Source organism: Athene noctua, chromosome 21 (assembly GCF_965140245.1).
Source record: "Athene noctua chromosome 21, bAthNoc1.hap1.1, whole genome shotgun sequence".
Lineage (NCBI taxonomy): Eukaryota > Metazoa > Chordata > Aves > Strigiformes > Strigidae > Athene > Athene noctua.
In genome coordinates, this window is record NC_134057.1 from 7,514,725 (window position 1) to 7,531,913 (window position 17,189).

At 43.1% G+C, this 17,189-nt stretch overlaps 1 protein-coding gene across 1 annotated transcript; it reads right to left on the reverse strand.

Annotated features, from left to right (window-relative positions):
* NRBF2 (nuclear receptor binding factor 2) lies at nucleotides 1-15,972 on the reverse strand. The gene is made up of 4 exons (XM_074924286.1): nucleotides 15,794-15,972; nucleotides 4,236-4,320; nucleotides 2,680-2,720; nucleotides 1-1,528 (listed from the first exon to the last, which is right to left on the reverse strand). Exons 1-4 carry the CDS (start codon nucleotides 15,845-15,847, stop codon nucleotides 812-814), a joined length of 897 nt encoding a protein of 298 aa, XP_074780387.1. The 5' UTR covers nucleotides 15,848-15,972; the 3' UTR covers nucleotides 1-811.
* Between the last annotated feature and the right edge of the window lie 1,217 nt (nucleotides 15,973-17,189).

The window sequence follows — 17,189 nt, forward strand, 5'->3', positions numbered from 1 at the left end:
ACACCTTCGTTTTTATTTCCATATCCTTTTTGAATCAGGTTAAGCTGTAAACAATTTTGCAATCAAATACTGCCAGCTAGAATTACTTCCATTCATGCATCACTGAAAACAAAAAGGGTATTTTTCCTTAAGTATAGATTTTTTTCTTTTTTAAACAATGTCACTTTATACAGAAACCAATAGCTAGATTCGATGCACCCTGATTAGTTATGTAAACAGATAACCCAAAAAAACTCATCAACAGAACTAATAAGTTGGTTCCTTCATAGAATGGAAATTAAAATCTCTCCTGACTTGAGGTTAACATGGTCAGGAGTAGAGAGTGTGTGGCACATAAATCCATCTAGGAGGTGTATAAATTGCACTGTATCTGAATTAACAGTTATGCATAATGAAATGCACAGTTTAAATTCATGCTAGAAAGCATTTTTCAATATGAAGTGGCAGCCAAGTGGCAGCCATAACAGTTAGGTTCTGCACCATCATTTATGGCATTATAGATAACTATTACATATAGCATACTTTAAAACCCTGAAGGATTGTGTTACTTGAAACATTCTCCAGGCAGTCATTTGGTTTGAAACATTGGGAGAAAGACTAAAGAGCTTGCCATCTTATACCGATTATGGTACCTTTAACTTTTATGAAGTAGATCAGATATGATGTGTATTTCACAGTAACAAAGTTGCTTTAATGCCTTTTCTCCAACAGTAGGATTGTGTTAGATGTTTCTGCCCTCAGACCACCATTGTCCTGGTGGTTTTCCCTTTTCTTAAGTTTGGGTAACTACACTGAGCGCTTTTCCTGGTTTTTAACTATTCATCAGTCCTTTCAGTATATCTTCGGAGAGTTCCATGAGAGGGAGTTCGGGGGACGGGATGTCCAGGGGGGGAAGGTTGGGTATTGGAATGTCCTTTGCCTTCCCACCAGTTGTTGCAAACTTCTGCCAAGTTGCAGCTGAAGAAGCAGTTTCTGAGTGTTGCTGCAGACCCCACAGCTCTGACTTCTCCACAAAGTCAGCATCTACATCCAACTCCTTGTCTACTGGAGATTTTTGGAGTCTGGCTCTTTCTGCTTTTAGCTGCTTATTCTCTCTCCTTAATCTCTCATTTTCAGCTACGAGAAACTCTATGTGCCGTTTCAAATCGGCAATTTTGGTTGCCTGCTCTTCTATTATAGTTTTGTCATCTTTTGGAGCTTTACTCCCAATACATGCTTCCACTGGCTCCTTTTTTTTCTGAAGCAGAAACAATAGTGTATCCGGGTCCCTGTCAAAGACACCGTGAACATCCTGTGGATGTTTCTCTGAGGAAGGGCTGTATTTCTGAGTGACAGGAACCAATACGTTTTGATCATCAGAGTCTTCAGCAGATGGCTTATAAGAAGTCTGAAGATGTGCAGCTATTTCCTTGTCAGCATTCTGCTGGGCTTTCAGCTTTTCCTCCCTCTTTGCCCTTTTCCACCTCTCCTGGATGAGCAGTAACTGTTTCATGTGACTATCCCTTTGTAATTCCAGTGATAGCTGAGCCTGAGTAAGAACAAGATTAAACAATTTAATTGGTGATCCCTAATCCCACCTGAATATTCACGCATGTAAAGTTACATGCATGTAAATATTTAAATATTTACATAAACAGCACCACAGCATGCCTGAGGGAGGGGGAGGAGCTTTTGTTATTCAGATACTAAATCCAACAAGAGGTGCTGTCTGCTTGTAAAATCCAACAGATTCAGATACATCACCCAAATTTAGCGTAACTACTGGTATTGTGAAGGAGTGAGTTAACATTTGGTCTGGTTGTTTTTCAGTCACTGAGCAGGCTACAGTACCTATGAGCGGAGGCACGAGGAGTTTAACTGACCTATGACCAACACCAAGAAGGAAGATATTCATTTGGCATGCACAGCCACACTTTAGTTAAATAATACAGACTATTTGTATGCTTCTGCGATGGTATCTGTGTAGACATATTAATAACACCCGACACTAAGCAGAAAAGTGCTCCAAGGACAGATATGGTCCCAAATGATTCAGCCTCATTTACTGAAAGCGGTGGCATGGTGGTTAATAACTCACTGGAACCACCTGAGGAAGAGGGTACTGTTTTTCTGCAAGAATGACCCTCTGGAAGAAAAGACAGATGTCTGATCTCCAAGGGTTGATTGTTTTGATAATGTTGGCTAAACTCAAAGCCTGCTGCTGTAAAAGTGCTCAGCAGACTACACTCTGCATTCACAGATTTGTGCAATGAATAAGGCAATGTTGTTGTTCTGGAGATCTCCCAGTCAAGGATGAATAAAACCAAAATTACAGACTGTAGATGAGATGCTCAGCTTTGTGTCTCAGCAAAACAGCTTAAGTGCCTCAGAGCGAAAACTTAAATATGAAACTAGTTTTATCACCTACTTGAAGATGCCTCGCAGACTAGAAACCATTGCTGGAGAGCCTTTGGATGGGTTAGTAGTTCTCTTGTCCCTGTTCCATGTAAACTTCAAAGAACTCTTAAGGAAGACTTAGCATCACTGCACTTCTAAAACTCCTGGTGCAGTTGCTACGAGTTCAGAAAACTATGCTGAGGCTAACGCCACGAGGGGGATGATCAGCCAGGGCACGGTATGACACACAGGCACACAACAGAGCTGTGGCTGATTCTGGCATCTGCTGCACTTTGGTCTCACCTGCTCTGACTGGGTCAGCTTCATAGCGTCGGTAAGGTATGCTGCAGAAGAGAAAATTGATAAACACTTAGGACAAGGTTGCAAAACCTGAACGTTTCCATAAAGGCTAAGAAAAGGCTTCAGCCCTTCTGTATTTTGAATACCCACAATAAAAGCAGCAGTCCAGAAGCAAAGTATTTACCAAGTTACAGTGGCTGGAAACACCTGCTGGTTTTCAAAAGTCTGAAAAAGTTACTGTAAGGTCATGTAATGCACACTACGCCCTTCCCATGGCATCTTGTTGGCTCGGGTTGTTCCAACTTGTTTTTCAGAGGAGGACAGTGGCCATTTCCACAAAGTCCCAGAAGAACAACTTTCCCATGAAGGGATGAAACACAGCTAAGGACCAGACTTTTAAAACATACAAGCATTTTAAGACAAAATGTCGTAAGTAAAATCCTCACACCCACGGCACACCAGTATTATGAAGTCACACTTTTAAATTATATTCTTGATGAAGGGATATAGTCCACAGTTCCCCACTTTTTTCATCAACTTCCCCTCCAAACCAGAAAATGTGCTGGCTTAGAGTCAGAGCAGTACTGTGGACTTTGATCAAATCTTGCTGAAAATAAGAAGGTGTAAGAAATTCTTAGCCAAATTCAGAAGGATGTAAGATAATGGCATAGAATCATCAGATGAAGAAAAGCAAGAAACTTTCGATGCATTTCTGGGTTTTGTCTTGGTATAGGAATTGAAGGAAATCAAAAAGAAAAGTCACCGTATTAGAATGTAGGTGCTATCCCCTGTTGCTCTGAGCATTCATAAATACCAAAGAAACGATCAGTTTCTCATTTTAGGGGGTTTTCTAGTATTTATGAATGGAAAGTGAGAACACCTGGTATCTAGGTTACGATGTTTGGAGCAGCCACTTATTTTGCCTCCACACAAACCCTGTCAATGGAAACGTCCTACTCGCTGCACCAATTAAGATCTCCTCTTTCTTCTTCTGCCAAGCAGTTGCCGCACTGGCAGACAGCTGACGGACTCCAACACGCATAACTAAGCATGACTAGTTAAATGGGCAGGTAAATGCACAAAGTCTCACTTAGGAGGGGCTGGCCATCGCAGCGTCAAGGCCTGCGATACAATCTGCTGCTTTGCTGGTGTTCTGGGAAAGCTGAGCTCACCACCTGTTCTTAGCTGTCTTGGTTCAGACATTAGGAAGTAAACTTTTGTAAGCAAACATTTGTCTAAGTCTTTCCTTTATCAACAGAGAAAGCAGGTGACTTCAGCTATGAAAGCAGTGAAGAAAACACAAAGTCTTGGCTTTGTCTTGAGTCAAGAACTGCCTTCACAGTGATAACCATCTCTAATCAAAACAACTCTGGAAACATGTGACTTTAGCTGCTCATATTTAGAAAGTAAGTTTCCAAAAGGATGCCTGATCTGGACTGAAAAACAAATTCACATTTTAAGAATAAAAATTTTGCAAGTAACTAGATATTCTACTTGCATGAAGCATGCACATCTAGAAAGTGATTTTAAGAGCTGGAATGTGAGAAATACCTACTCACCAGCAGCTTTTTTGTGACAAGAAATTGCTTCTTCATATTTCCCTGCTGCCAACAAACGGTCTGCTTTTCTGCTCTGCTGGTGAGCCTTAAAACAAAAAGAGGATTACATCAATGAGGGTTAGCTGAAGAATAGTTAAACCTGTTTTAAAAGGTAATCTGTACATCCAAGAAACCTGTACTGATTCCAGATCTCAGGGTTTTAGGCTCAGATCTCCCACTCCCTTCCAAGCTTTATAATTCAATTTCTTCTTTAGTACTACTTTACAAGAATCTGTACTGTACAGGTAAGAACGGAAGTTTGTTAATGCAGCAAAGACGGTGTGTACGTAACAAAACCCTTTTGAAGCTGTTCCTCAGAAAGCACGTGTTCTCCTTCATGGGCAGGCATTTAGTCGTGTAAAAAGACCAGTAGGCCGTAAGAAGTTATGAGAAGCTGTGAGTATTTAGGACCAATTTACCTGGCAGAATTCAAGACATCTGAATTATGTTGCAGCTTACAGCTGAGCTGACACTTTCTGCTGTCCCATGCCCAAGAGGCGTTGCCTCTCGGGTGAAGAAATTGCAAACGATCTTTGGGGTTTTTTGTTTGCAGTTCACACCAGTTAATGGAAGCAGTACAGCCACAGTTAAAGATATCAAAGTTGCTGCTGTACAACTGTTAACTCTATATTAGTATTTGTCAGCCACTAATGTAAACCACTAAGGTAGACTAAGGATGTTGCTGAAAGCAAGCACTTGATGCAAGTATTTGCATATGCTCAGTGAGAAAGAGTATTGCACAACCAGCACTGCAACGTTCGTGAAAGCAAGTCTTTTTGTTGTTACTACAAGACATGAATTTTACGGTCCTTCCTCCAAGACAAGCTGTGTAATATGAAAGGCTACAATCACTAACTGGCAAGACTGTCGGTAACACAGACTATTCATGACTGATTCACCATATGGTGCATGTGAAGTAAACAGACACCAGGTACCAGACACTGACTCTGGGAAACAACACAAGACACTCATGAATCTGAAGAAAGTGTTTGCCTGTTTCTTTGTTTAAGATTATTGTTTGTCAGGAAAGCCTTTCCCAAATCCATACCGACTGAACCTGTAGGGGAAACAGAGCTGAAAGCCTGAAATCTGCCTCGAATTCTGCTCTGACCCACAAAAATTCTCAATTCCCTCCCTTCACCCAAATAAAGGCATAAAACGTATCAGACTTCAGATGTTTGGTGAATCTAAGTCACTGACTCACTTTAGGCACGTTCCAGGATCAACATAAAAATGAGTGCATTTGTCCATACCCGCCAGATGTTAGAACAGCTGGTTTCCTACAGCCCTTACAGAATTACACTTCTCTCTGTCTCCTACAGTCTTGATAGAAGCATCGAAGGTCAGATAACCCAAACAGGATGGTAACGTGATTCTATCACGACTAACATGCTAGTTACACTAACGTATCTATTTAAATGAAAAGTTCCAACATGCGGGTCAATGTCTTTGTCATCTTTGTCTTCCAAATTGACATCACCTGTTAAAGTAAGTTCAATTTTCTACCGGAGTTCTAGCAGCTCTGACACCACAGAAGAGAATGACTTCTACAGAAAACACTCTTCTGGGCAACGGCTGTTCTTAAGGAATCCCTAGCAGTTATATCATTGCATTTAGCCATTTGGCTTTTCTATTATTTCATATGTTAATATGGAGTGTTCTTAAAAACCCTCACAATTCCTTGATTCTTCACAATAAATATTTCAGTTATATTCTTCTACACCTTCATTTAATCCTCAGAGCACTGTCAGCATTCCCTGTTTTTCCTGAGGTTAAATAATCTCAAAAGAGGCAGTGTTTTTCTACTGGAAAATCATCTATTTTATGGCCTTTTTCTATGGACTCCTACAAATGACATATGACAGAAAGATAAATTCATTTCCCACAGGAATGAACAAACGGTATTGGCTCATATAGAACCATCTCGGTTATTCATGGCAGCTCATCCAGTTACAAATTAGCCATGTCATAGACATAAAAACACCTAAGCAAGCTCCTTGCAAAACAATTTTTCAGTAAATTACTATTGATACAGCTGCTTCTGCAAACTGCATGGGCAGGTCTAAAAAAGAAACAGGGAAAGAGGAAACAGGGTAGCTAGAGACCGAAGAGCTAAGAAAGCAATTCAACAAGCCAGGAGCCTGGTTCCATTTATTAGTTTCTACATGTAAGAATTTGAGTCTGATCGTTTTCAAAGGTTATTTTCTTATGTTTTAAACTACTGGAGCATGATCTTCCTCAAATCACTTAAGTACATGCAGAACATTTGAGGACAGTCAGCTGTTATTTGATTGAGCAATTGAATTATTTCCATTCTCAATTAACTCCCAGTAAAGCTGAAGGGAGTCTGAAGAAGTTGGGTTAGACTGTGAATAAAATTAGGAAAACAACAGTCCAGAGACGCTAGCAAAAAGAAAAGCTAGGATCCTCTCATCACAAGGTCAAAATGCCTTCCCTGCTGTTGTTATATCAGAATATATTGATGTCAGGCCATCTTACTCTGCAAGACTTCCCCCGTGGAAAGAACAGGAACTACAGCAGAGAAAAACCAGTTTCAGCAGAGCCTTGTGTGAGAAAGCTAGGTGTTCTGCAGTCAGTCGTGGGGGAGGAACTCCTCATTGTGTATGTTTTCACGTCAGCTTGGCAAGGCACTATTTCCTCATTTATTCCACCCTGCGAGCGTTTGCTCCAATTAGTTGATTATGGAAGGACCAAGGAATTTCTCCCATTTTCATGGCAGATTACTCATCACCAGCAGTTTGAAGAAATTAGTGGTGCTGTTCCCTAGCAGCAAGTGGTGGAGCTGTAACACAAGTACTTCGATGCTTAGTAGCCACGTATCATGGACAAGCTGCTACATCTTGTCTAGTCTGCTGGTTTATTCTTGGTGCTTTTACGCTTGGCCACACAGCATCCAACCATTGTTAGCAATTCTATTTTGAACTCAGAGGGGCCTGCATCCCATTATAAAACTGGCAATAGAAGAGTCGGTCTTCTATCATAAAGTGAAAAAAAGGGCTCTCAAGTTGATCCCTGGCCTGATGTCATGCTAGAAGAAGGTGTTTACACCAAGAGTTCTAGAGCTGCTATGCTGGTTCCCAAGAGATTCAAGCAGAACTACTTCGAGCCTGCTGCTGCATAACCCCAGTTATATATCTGATTTGTCTGTCCTCTTCTAGTTGCAGTGCTGGAAATAAATGTAGCATGTGGTGTAAGAATAATTATCATTAATCAACAAGATATGGAATTGAAGGGGGGAAGCAGGTCAACAACTACTTCCAGATGTCCCTCCCAATCCAGACAAGCCAGAATTCCCAGTAGGTAAATGGACAGGTGTAACAACTTGCCTCTTGTAAGAGGAAGCAGGCGTGAGTGAAGGATGGCCAAGCTAAAAAGCTTCCTCACCTTGCTCTGACATATTTGGTTCTTAAGGGATCTGTGTGTGTTACTTGAGCCACTCTGGATCAACTACAGAAGCAGGTAAGCTAGACAGCTTTCCTCAAACTTTCCAACTGTAGCTGAGATGTTAAGGGATGAGACCTGCATTTGTAAGTTTTTTATTGCTATTCCACAGAAATGCTCCTATTTGGTTTTTCAACCCAACTAGCCCAAATCACTGCCTATGTAATCTCTGAGCCACAGAATAAAAAAAGCAACCAACCCTCTAAAAAACCAAAGCAGGTCTCTTTGCCTAGAGCTTTCTTTTTTCAGCCCAAAAATTAACACTCAACTTTTTTTTTTTTTTTCCCAAATATGAACTAGACAATGCTGTGACTGCAGGCCATGAGAAACAAAGCCATAAGGCCCACTTGCCAGATCTCTTACTACTCGCTCAAACTGAAAAATAAAAAAGCTAGTTTTCTCTCTAGTGATAGTGCACTATCACCACTTAAAGGATTACCACCACATGATCCTAGTTTAGGTTGGGGGACAGGGAGAAGCTCTTGTTTATCCCATATGATTCCAGTTGATGGCTAGCTATTATAGAAAGCAGAGTAATGGGAAAAACTCTACTTGATTCTACAATATTTTTAAATGGTAGATGTAGTACTACTCACTTTCAAAGAGGGTAAGTCTATCACCCTCTCCTAAGAGCAGTAATTTGCAGCAGTCCTCCTACAGCTGAGACAATCTTGTGTATGGTTTGTTTTATTTTGTTCCCCTAATAGGAACAACTCTTCACTGGACAAAGCCTTACACAAGATGGTAAGCTTACAGCCGCCTTTGTTCGTTGTAAGGGACTTTTCTAGGAAGTGATATATTTTAATATGACTATGAAGCACAGATTACAGTGCTTTACTTAGTAATAAAGTTACAAATGAAGGAAGGAAAACACAGCTGCTAAAATGATGGGGCCTGAGGAAAGCCAACTGCAAAGAAGTTCTGTCTAATATAACAGTTTGTAAATGTTTTAAGTGAAACCACTGCTTGCTGCTAACATCATCTATTTTATGCTATGGACTGTGGATACCAGTTATCTTTGCCAGGAAGGATCTATACCTGTGCTCTCTTATGCTGAAAGCAAAGTTGAAGGTATTGTTTTGAGACGTGAGCGATCTGTTTAGGGATTTGTTTCCTTAAGGATACAGAGCTGTCTTTCTAAGAATGTAATTTGGAGAAAGGGAGAGTCAGAAAGTGCACGCTGCATTGCTTCCATGTTGTACAAAAGAGTGCCAGGTCTCTTCCAGGTGTGTGTTTACAGCAGCAGGCCACAAAGGGTGGGGTGAGGTGCTGTACCACCGTTTCCCCCACCCCACAAACACTGTCAGTGCTGTAGCTACAGAAGTCTCTTTCAAACCCATTCCTACCACGAAATAGCAAACTTAGAAAGGTTTGAATGCATATGTCTGCACACACATTGAAAAATGGAATGAAGAGAGAATACAAACTTGACCTGGGAGGTCCAAGAATAAACTATGGTCATCAGAATAAACTATGGTCATCCTTTTTTTTTTAATTAAAAAAAAAGTGCAATCATGATGAATAAAACTGAGGGTGACTATCAAAAATGCTTGTATTTACAGACAGTTACACTAAAAGCAAAAACAACAGAGTTGTACCATAACTTATGCTGAATAATGGGAATATATTTGCCACTAAGCCTGAATAAATGGTAAGGTGTAGCTTTATCAACAGAAGCAAGCCCCCTTAAAAATACTCCTTGTATTCTATAGAGAAACGTAGAGTTGACTGAAGGAGCAACAAAAAATGGCAGAAGCCATTGTGGCTGCTCAACCAAGACCACTAGTCATGTGTTAGCTCAGTTTTCTGTCTTTGAAAGCCTGTACTTAGCAAGGTTGACAGAACAATGACTCAGCTGTAAATTACAGGTTAGTGTGACTATAGAGCAAAACAAGTATGGGAAACTCTCATGAGAATGAAATCTCAGTATTAACAGACTCCTCACTTGGTACTGAGCTGTAAAGATGCTGAAGTTCAGCTGGCTTGTAAGCAATAATAGGATTAGAATTTAAATATATGGGCGGACGAGCAAGCAGTTGTTTAGTCAACCAACATTAATTCACTGAATAGCTCTAACTGACTACACGTGTGTTCCCAACCTATTCCAAATTTAAGATAAAATGGTTAGTCTGCGTTCCTCACCATGCAAATGCGATTAAGAGATCTGGAATGAAACCAACTCACATTCACACTGCTCAGGTTAGGTGGAGTCTTCAAAACCCCATCCAGGCATAGCTGCAGCTCTTTCCCTGATCATCTGCAACTTCATTAAGGTGTGGTATCCTTTTACCTACTGCATAATCAAATCAACCTCATTCTCTTCATCCATTTAGTATGATAACAGCACTAAATGCTCCAACTTGCTTGTCAGAGCCATTTTGTGTACCTACGGTTCCCCGCTGCTTTGGTAAAATGCTTTTTTTTTTGTCCTATATAGTGCTGTGGCTGGTATTACATTTAACTGGAGGTTATAAGCTAAATGAGAACAGTTCCAGTGCTCTGATAATAAACAAAACCAACCTGGGCTCCTATAGGCAGCCCTAAACCACATGGCTCAAGCTGTTACAGCAACTGAGCTCCCTCAGCAGGGACGACTGAATCACCGCAACAAATGGTCTAGTAAACAAACCACTCCAGCACCAACAATTTCAACCAAGTGGGGCAGAAAGGCTTCAGCCATGATTTCAGCCTGCTGCTTCCCCCAGGCCTCTATGAGTCAGGTTCGTTTGGGTCTTAAAACTGTTCGGCATGCTTAGTTGGAGCTGAAGCGCGCGGCTTGATGTCATGCCAGCGTGACAGAGCAGAGAGGCACTGCTGGTCGGGACCCAAACAGCGCAGAGACGTGAGGAATTAATGCTGCTCCCAACCACCACAGCTTAGCCAATTCTGTTCATGACTGGGAGCTACTGCAAGTTGTTACACGTGCAACATGGAATAGTTTTGTGTTGTGCTTTAATAGTAGTTAGATGACTGAATACAGCATTGTTGAGCTTTTCCAAGGAGGCTTATTACCGATCTGGCTGTTCACCTGATGCATCACCTCAGCACCTCCAGTGACTTTACTCAGACAGATACGCTGCTGCCTCTGTGGGTTCACACCTTACAATGGCCTTAGCTGAAACGAATGGCCCCATATAGATTATGGTGTTATTGCAAAGCCAAGACAAGGCTTCCACCACTGTGGTAAAAACAGACTTTGCAGTAGGCATGTCTATATAATGATACTTCCACTGTTATTACCTACAAGCCTATTTTCTCTAGTTTGAGTTCAGAATTGAGTGCACCTGCCTCTCTTTTCTTCATTTTAGATTGGAAGAGCAAATATAGCTCTTTTTTTTTAAATAAAGATTAACCTGAAAGCTAAGGAAACAAACTGGATTCAGTGGGTGTTTCTGCAGATTAACATAATATTCCTGTTTTTCCAATCAAGATAAGAGGTGCAGGCTGGTATTAAGTCTTGAGCACACTGGCCCATGTGGTTTAAATCCTTTGGTCTCTGGTAAACTTTCATAGATGCTTTCTGTTTTCTCCTCCTACTCTTCCATCTTGCATAGTTATTCTGCTTGTTATTTTGCCCTCGTGTGGATGTAGTATTCACCGCACTTCTAAACCATTTCTTAAAGTAGACCACTGGGTAGCTTGCAGTGGAACGGTTGCTACCAATGGTTTACAGCATTAATATTAAAAATTTCCATTATATGAGGTTCTTGCAGTATACATTCTGGTGTGTTATTCTCACTCCAGCCACTGGTCTGTGCTTTCTGTTTTTCATTAAAACAACAGCTCTTCAAGATGGGTCTCTTACACTTCAAGAAACTTATAGACAATAGGTAGTCACCAGATTTTGGATTGTATTTTATGATAAACCATATAAAGTGCTATTACCTTGTAGGAAGAATACAAGGTAAAGGTGGTACAGCTCCTCGGCAAATATTCTATAGGAAGATACTGAGATATTAAAGTAGAATCTGCAGGGTTATGAAGGCCTGAGTGTCAGACTCTGTTCCATGAGCGAGTTTCCTTTTTAGTCTCTTCTTGAGGTTGATACTATTTTTACTGTGTTACTTCCAAGCTTCTGACGGTCAGCAGTGTGCTGTTGTGCTTCTTTTTGCTCCTATACCTCAGGTTAAAATTATTGCTGGATGTGAGATCAGAATTCTTTGCCTAAACCAGATGGCAGCAGCAACTGACCCTGTAGTAGGCAGCATTTTTAAATGCTTTTTTTTTTTTTACAGAGCATCTTTTCTTATGAGATTTATCTTCATGCTTTTGCAGTAAAAGTTAAAGAATGTTGAGATATCTTAGTTTATGGCACTGGATTACATGTGAGAGAAGTGTTCAGACGGGCAAGATATCTGCTATATGGTTGCCTGCAGGGGCAGGGATTGCACTTGGTCCATACCAGTTTTATGTTCCACAGCACAACCTAAATACTTTATTTGTAGGGTGGAAGAACTGGCTTTCTTATTAATAAAAGCATAAGGATCAGGTCTTTAACCCATTCTTTCAAGATTAGATGATGCTTCTCATCTTTATAGTACCCTAAGGGGGGAGAGGGAAGGAGGGAAATGGGCAAAAGGAAGAGCAAAATGAATCCTCAACTATCAGAGCTGCCCCAAAATACTTTCCCGTGGCTCTAACAACCCAGAAGATGGCAAGAGATTTTGGAAAAGTTGTTTCAATTTATTCCTAAATGAAGTATTACTGGATACAATGAATACCTTGAGGATAGCTCAGTGGAAAAATCAAATCAGCAGTTAGTATTGTAGCATAAGGCCTAGAAAGGTTAAAAGAAAGAAAGATGGGGTTAGACTTGGCATGACTATTTGTTAAGCATGCAACAGAAGGTATACAAAAACATAAGAATAACTTTAAAAGGAAAAAAAAGGGGGGTCTGAAGAGCTAAAGCCAAATTCTAAAAAAGGTAGGTCCATTTCTCATGAAAGTCACCTGAAGGTTAACGATTAAAACTTCCACTAAACAAAAAACACTTGTAGTTTATTTTTTAAAAACATCTGGAAAGCAAAACAATATTTGTCTAGTGCCATCTACAGAAGTAAATCAGTGAATCACGGAAACCAAAATATAATTGAACTTAAAAGAAATATCACTGATAGTTTAAGGCATGAATTAAGACCCAGATATATAAAGATAAAACGTTATTTCGGGAAAATGTGTCTTTCAGAAGGCAGAAAAGAAACGGAAATCAGCAGAATACAGTATTTATGGCATGCCACCTGTAATTTGGAAGGCAAAGCAGTCAAATATATAAAAAATAACTGAAACTGAAAAATGCAAGTGATAAAGTGTAGTTGGTATGCTACTTGTTGACAGAGAAATGGAGACATTAAGATACTGCAAAACTACTAAGGATTTTTTTTCTTTGTAAAAGCAGCTCCCCAGGAAAATCAGGACAGGATCCATGCTTTCCAGCAACTAGATGTTCAAATACACAATTAATGAATGAGTTTTACAGGACAAAGCAACATCCAAGAACTCTAACAAATGAAGAGCCTTAACTAAAGAAAAATCCACTTCACAAAAATTGGCAAGCCATGAAATACTGAAAGAAGGAAAATATCTTGTACTTCAGTCATTGGTAGCAGATAAATAAGCCTAACGATTAGTGTGTCCAAAACCACTTAGTAGTTTAGGGTTTTTTTTTGCTTGGTTGTTTCCCCCCTCCCCTCCTCTCTGATGGTTTGGCATCTTTGGAAAAAGTTGTGTTTTTCCAATCCACAGGAACTAGACTTAGGCAAGAGATTTACAGGAGAAGCAAGTGAAATATATGACACCGGATAGTATAAAAAACTTAAATGAACATTCTTATCTTGGAGTTTGGCACCTTCCCTGAATATTGTTGCAAATCTGAAACTCAGCTGCAGAAAGGGACCGTGAATAGAAGAGCTTTGCAAAACCCTAGTTACTCCTGTTCATGTCCCTGTAAAAACGCAGGCATGTTCTAACCATGGTACTGCACCCATTCAAGCTCTTGACATGAAGAGTTTTCATGGTGCCTGACACAACCTAGAAAGACAGGCATTTTTCTATATAAGATGATCCACAGTTATACTATGCAGCAGTTTCAACAAAAGGTTTTGTATGTCAGGATACTCCTTACAAGGGAGTAGGAACATATGCACAGGCAACTTCTTAATTTTCTGTACAAAACTATGTAAAGCAACTTCTTTTCCTCTATTACCCATTATGCAGAAGTGTCCTGATCTTATTGTTAGCCTGGTGCTAGACAGGTGTGGTAACTGCACGTTCCTATTGTGGTCAGAGGATCACCACGCAGGCTTTAGTCATATTCTTGTCACTCCTACAATCCTTAGTAAGTAGTCTTAGTAAAACACACTGCTAACTGGTGATATCTGCACTGCCACAAAGTTGCTACTTTCAGCCATTTACTAGTAAATAATTATCATTTTCGCTTTAGAAACTCATGCACAAGATCACCTTTTAAAAGGGTTTTTACCTTTCGTGCCTGTGAAATAGCTATAGTTATCCCTCTGTATTACCCCACTGCAAGTTTGTCTGACTTTAAACCCATCATACCAACAAGTTACAAGAGTTTTCTACTTCCTGTGGTTCCTCACCTCGATCAGGTTTCCAGTACACAGAGTAAAAAGTCTGAGACGGCATGATGCAGACGTACCCAGAGTGGTTCTGCACCATCAGTTCACATCTAAGTAGCCCATCTTCTTGCTACGCTGTCAGCCCCGATTCCACGGGTGGTCTGTAATGCCAATTTTACAAGCCTTTCTGAAACGCGAGACAGCAATCCCGAAATACCTGACTGACTCTGTACAGAGCGGGCAAGTGTTTGTCAGGGCTGACACTGTGCTGGAGCAAATAAGTTTTGATTAAACACTGAACTGACACAAATCTCCAAGGCTTGCATGGCAGTGTCTAAAGAATTTCTGGAGCAAACTCATTCCCGGAAGCATTACAGCTGTATTGCTGGTGTGCTGCTCCTGGCTAACTCGATTGCTGGACCAAAGCTAGTTTTCTAAGGAAATACTCTGTATGAGCACATCTGAGGTATAGTCAAGATAGAGCTTTGATAAAACCCACATGACAGCAGAGAATTAACTGTTCTTGATCCTAGATCTTGTCTATGTGATGGAAACCTACCAGTTTAAGCAGTTTAAATCTAACTTTTGCATTTTCAGACACCTGTGTTTCAGTTAAAGTTCCTTACAGATTTACTTTAAGCAGAGTAATTACCGATTTAAGATTTTAAAGCACTTCACCTTCTGAAATGAAAGGAAGCATCTGGTCAGTAGCGGGCCCTGATAAGTTTCTCAGACTCTTTAAACTGACATAGATACGGCCTGTGTCACCTAAGCGTTGCGCCAGGGAAGGTTTAGACTGGCTCTGAGGAAGGATTTCTGTGCAGAAGGGGCTGTTGGGCGTTGGAATGGGCTGCCCAGGGCAGGGGGGAGTCCCCGGGATCCCTGGGGGGGTTGAAGAGTCGGGCTGAGCCAGCGCTGAGGGATCTGGGGGAGTTGGGAACGGTCAGGGTGGGGTTGATGGTTGGGCTGGAGGAGCTGCAAGGGCTTTTCTGTGATTCCCTTGTCCCCTTGTGTCTGCAACTTGGGCCGGACTTAACGCACCCCACCGTGCCGCTGCACGCACCGCTGCCCTGTGTCCCCCCCCGGGGCGGCGCCGGGCACGGAGCGGCCCCGCTCCCGCCGCGGGCCCCGCAGGCGCTCCCGTACAGCGGCCACCGGACCGCACCGGGGCCGGCGCAGCCCCGCCCCCCGCAGGAGCCGCCCCCCGTCCGGCACAGCCGCTCGCCCCGCGCCCCCCCGGGCAGGCCAGGGCACGGCGCGGCCGCGGCAGGGCCTGGCACAAGCCCCGAACAGGTGCTGGGGGGAGGAGGGGGGGGCGGGCCGACGCGGAGAGAGCCCTGTTTACAGCTCAGGCCGCGCTTCTCCGTCCGGTTACCCGCCGGGGAGCGGCGTCACCCTCCGGCCGCCGCCTGAGGGCCGAGCGCGGCGGGGCGAGCGGCTGACAGGACGCGCCCCCCGCCCGTCCCCCGCGCTGCTCACCAGGTTGAGGGGCCCCTCCATCACTTCCATGGACGGCGGGGGCTGCGGGCACATGGGCGCGGAGGCGGCCTAAGCTCGCCGCTCCCGGTGCCGCCGGCCCCCACCGCCCGGCCCGGCCGCCGCCGCTCCTCCCGCGTCCCCGCCCCGGCGGGCTGTAAACACGGCGGCCGCTTCCGCCCGGCCCGCACCGGGCGGCGACTCGCGAGAGCCTGCGGTCGCGCGAGACTCGCCCCGCGTCGCCGCGGCAACGGGCGCCGCTGCCGGCCCCGCCCCGCCCCGCCCCGCCCCGCTGAGGGCAGAGCCGGGGGGCACCCAACGGCATGGCCTCCCCTCGTTCGGGTTGGTTTGTTTGGTTGGTTTGTTTGGTTGGTTTGGTTGGTTTGGTTTGGTTGGTTTGGTTTGGTTTGGTTGGTTTGGTTTGGTTGGTTTGGTTTGATTTGGTTGGTTTGGATGGTTTTGTTTGGTTGGTTTGGTTGGTTGGTTTGGTTTGTTTGTTTGGTTTGGTTTGATTGGTTTAGTTTGGTTTGGTTTCTTTGATTTGGGTTGGTTTGGTTTCTTTGATTTGGGTTGGTTTGGTTGGTTGGTTTGGTTGGTGGGTTTGTTTTGTTTTGTTTGTTTGGTTTGGTTTGGTTTGGGTTTTGGTTTGGTTGTTTGGTTTGGTTTGATTGGTTTAGTTTGGTTTGTTTGGTTTGGTTTGGTTTGGTTGGTTGGTTTGGTTGGTTTAGTTTGGTTGGTTGGTTTGATTGGTTGGTTGGTTTGGCTTGATTGGTTTGGTTGGTTGGTTGGTTTGGTTGGGTTGGTTTGGTTGGTGGGTTTGGTTGGTTTGGTTTTGTTGTTTTGGTTGGTTTTGTTTGTTTGGTTTGGTTGGTTGATTTGTTTGGTTTGGTTTGGTTTGGTTTGATTGGTTTAGTTTGGTTTGGTTGGGTTGGTTTGGTTTGGTTTGGTTTTCCCCCTGTGGCTCAGATGGTCGGTCTGTAGATGCGTGGGGTTTCTGTGAGGGAAAAAAAAAAAAAAAATCACCCAGCACGGCCATGAGTTGCGGCGATAAAAGCGCCCATCGCCGCAGGCAGCGCGGCCGGTGCCGGTGCCGTTACCGGTGCGGTGCCGCGAGCAGGAGTGACAGCGGGGAGCGCCCTCCCTTCGCAGAGGTGCGAAGCCCACTCCCGCCTGGCAGCTCTCCCCTGAGGTGCGTTCCCTGAGCCCAGCAAAGGCGGGGGGGCTGTGGTTTGGGCCCCGCACACGACGCCAGTCAGGAGAGCGGCCGGTTCAGCTCTCGGTGAGGGGCAGAAGGAACAGCTACTGCTCTTGGCGGTTCTTCATGGCAGGAATTGCGGCATGTGAAAACAGGTGGCAATGGCAGTGATACCAAAACTGCCCTGGCACCATGTATGTGCTA

Coding starts and splice junctions, on each gene's coding strand:
- NRBF2 (XM_074924286.1), bottom strand. CDS start 15,847: ATGTGCCCGCAGCCCCCGCCGTCCATGGAAGTGATGGAGGGGCCCCTC. Junction 2,721..4,235: donor TTGTCACAAAAAAGCTGCTG/GTGAGTAGGTAT, acceptor TCTCTTCTGCAG/CATACCTTACCGACGCTATG. Junction 1,529..2,679: donor AGCTGACCCAGTCAGAGCAG/GTGAGACCAAAG, acceptor GTTCTTACTCAG/GCTCAGCTATCACTGGAATT.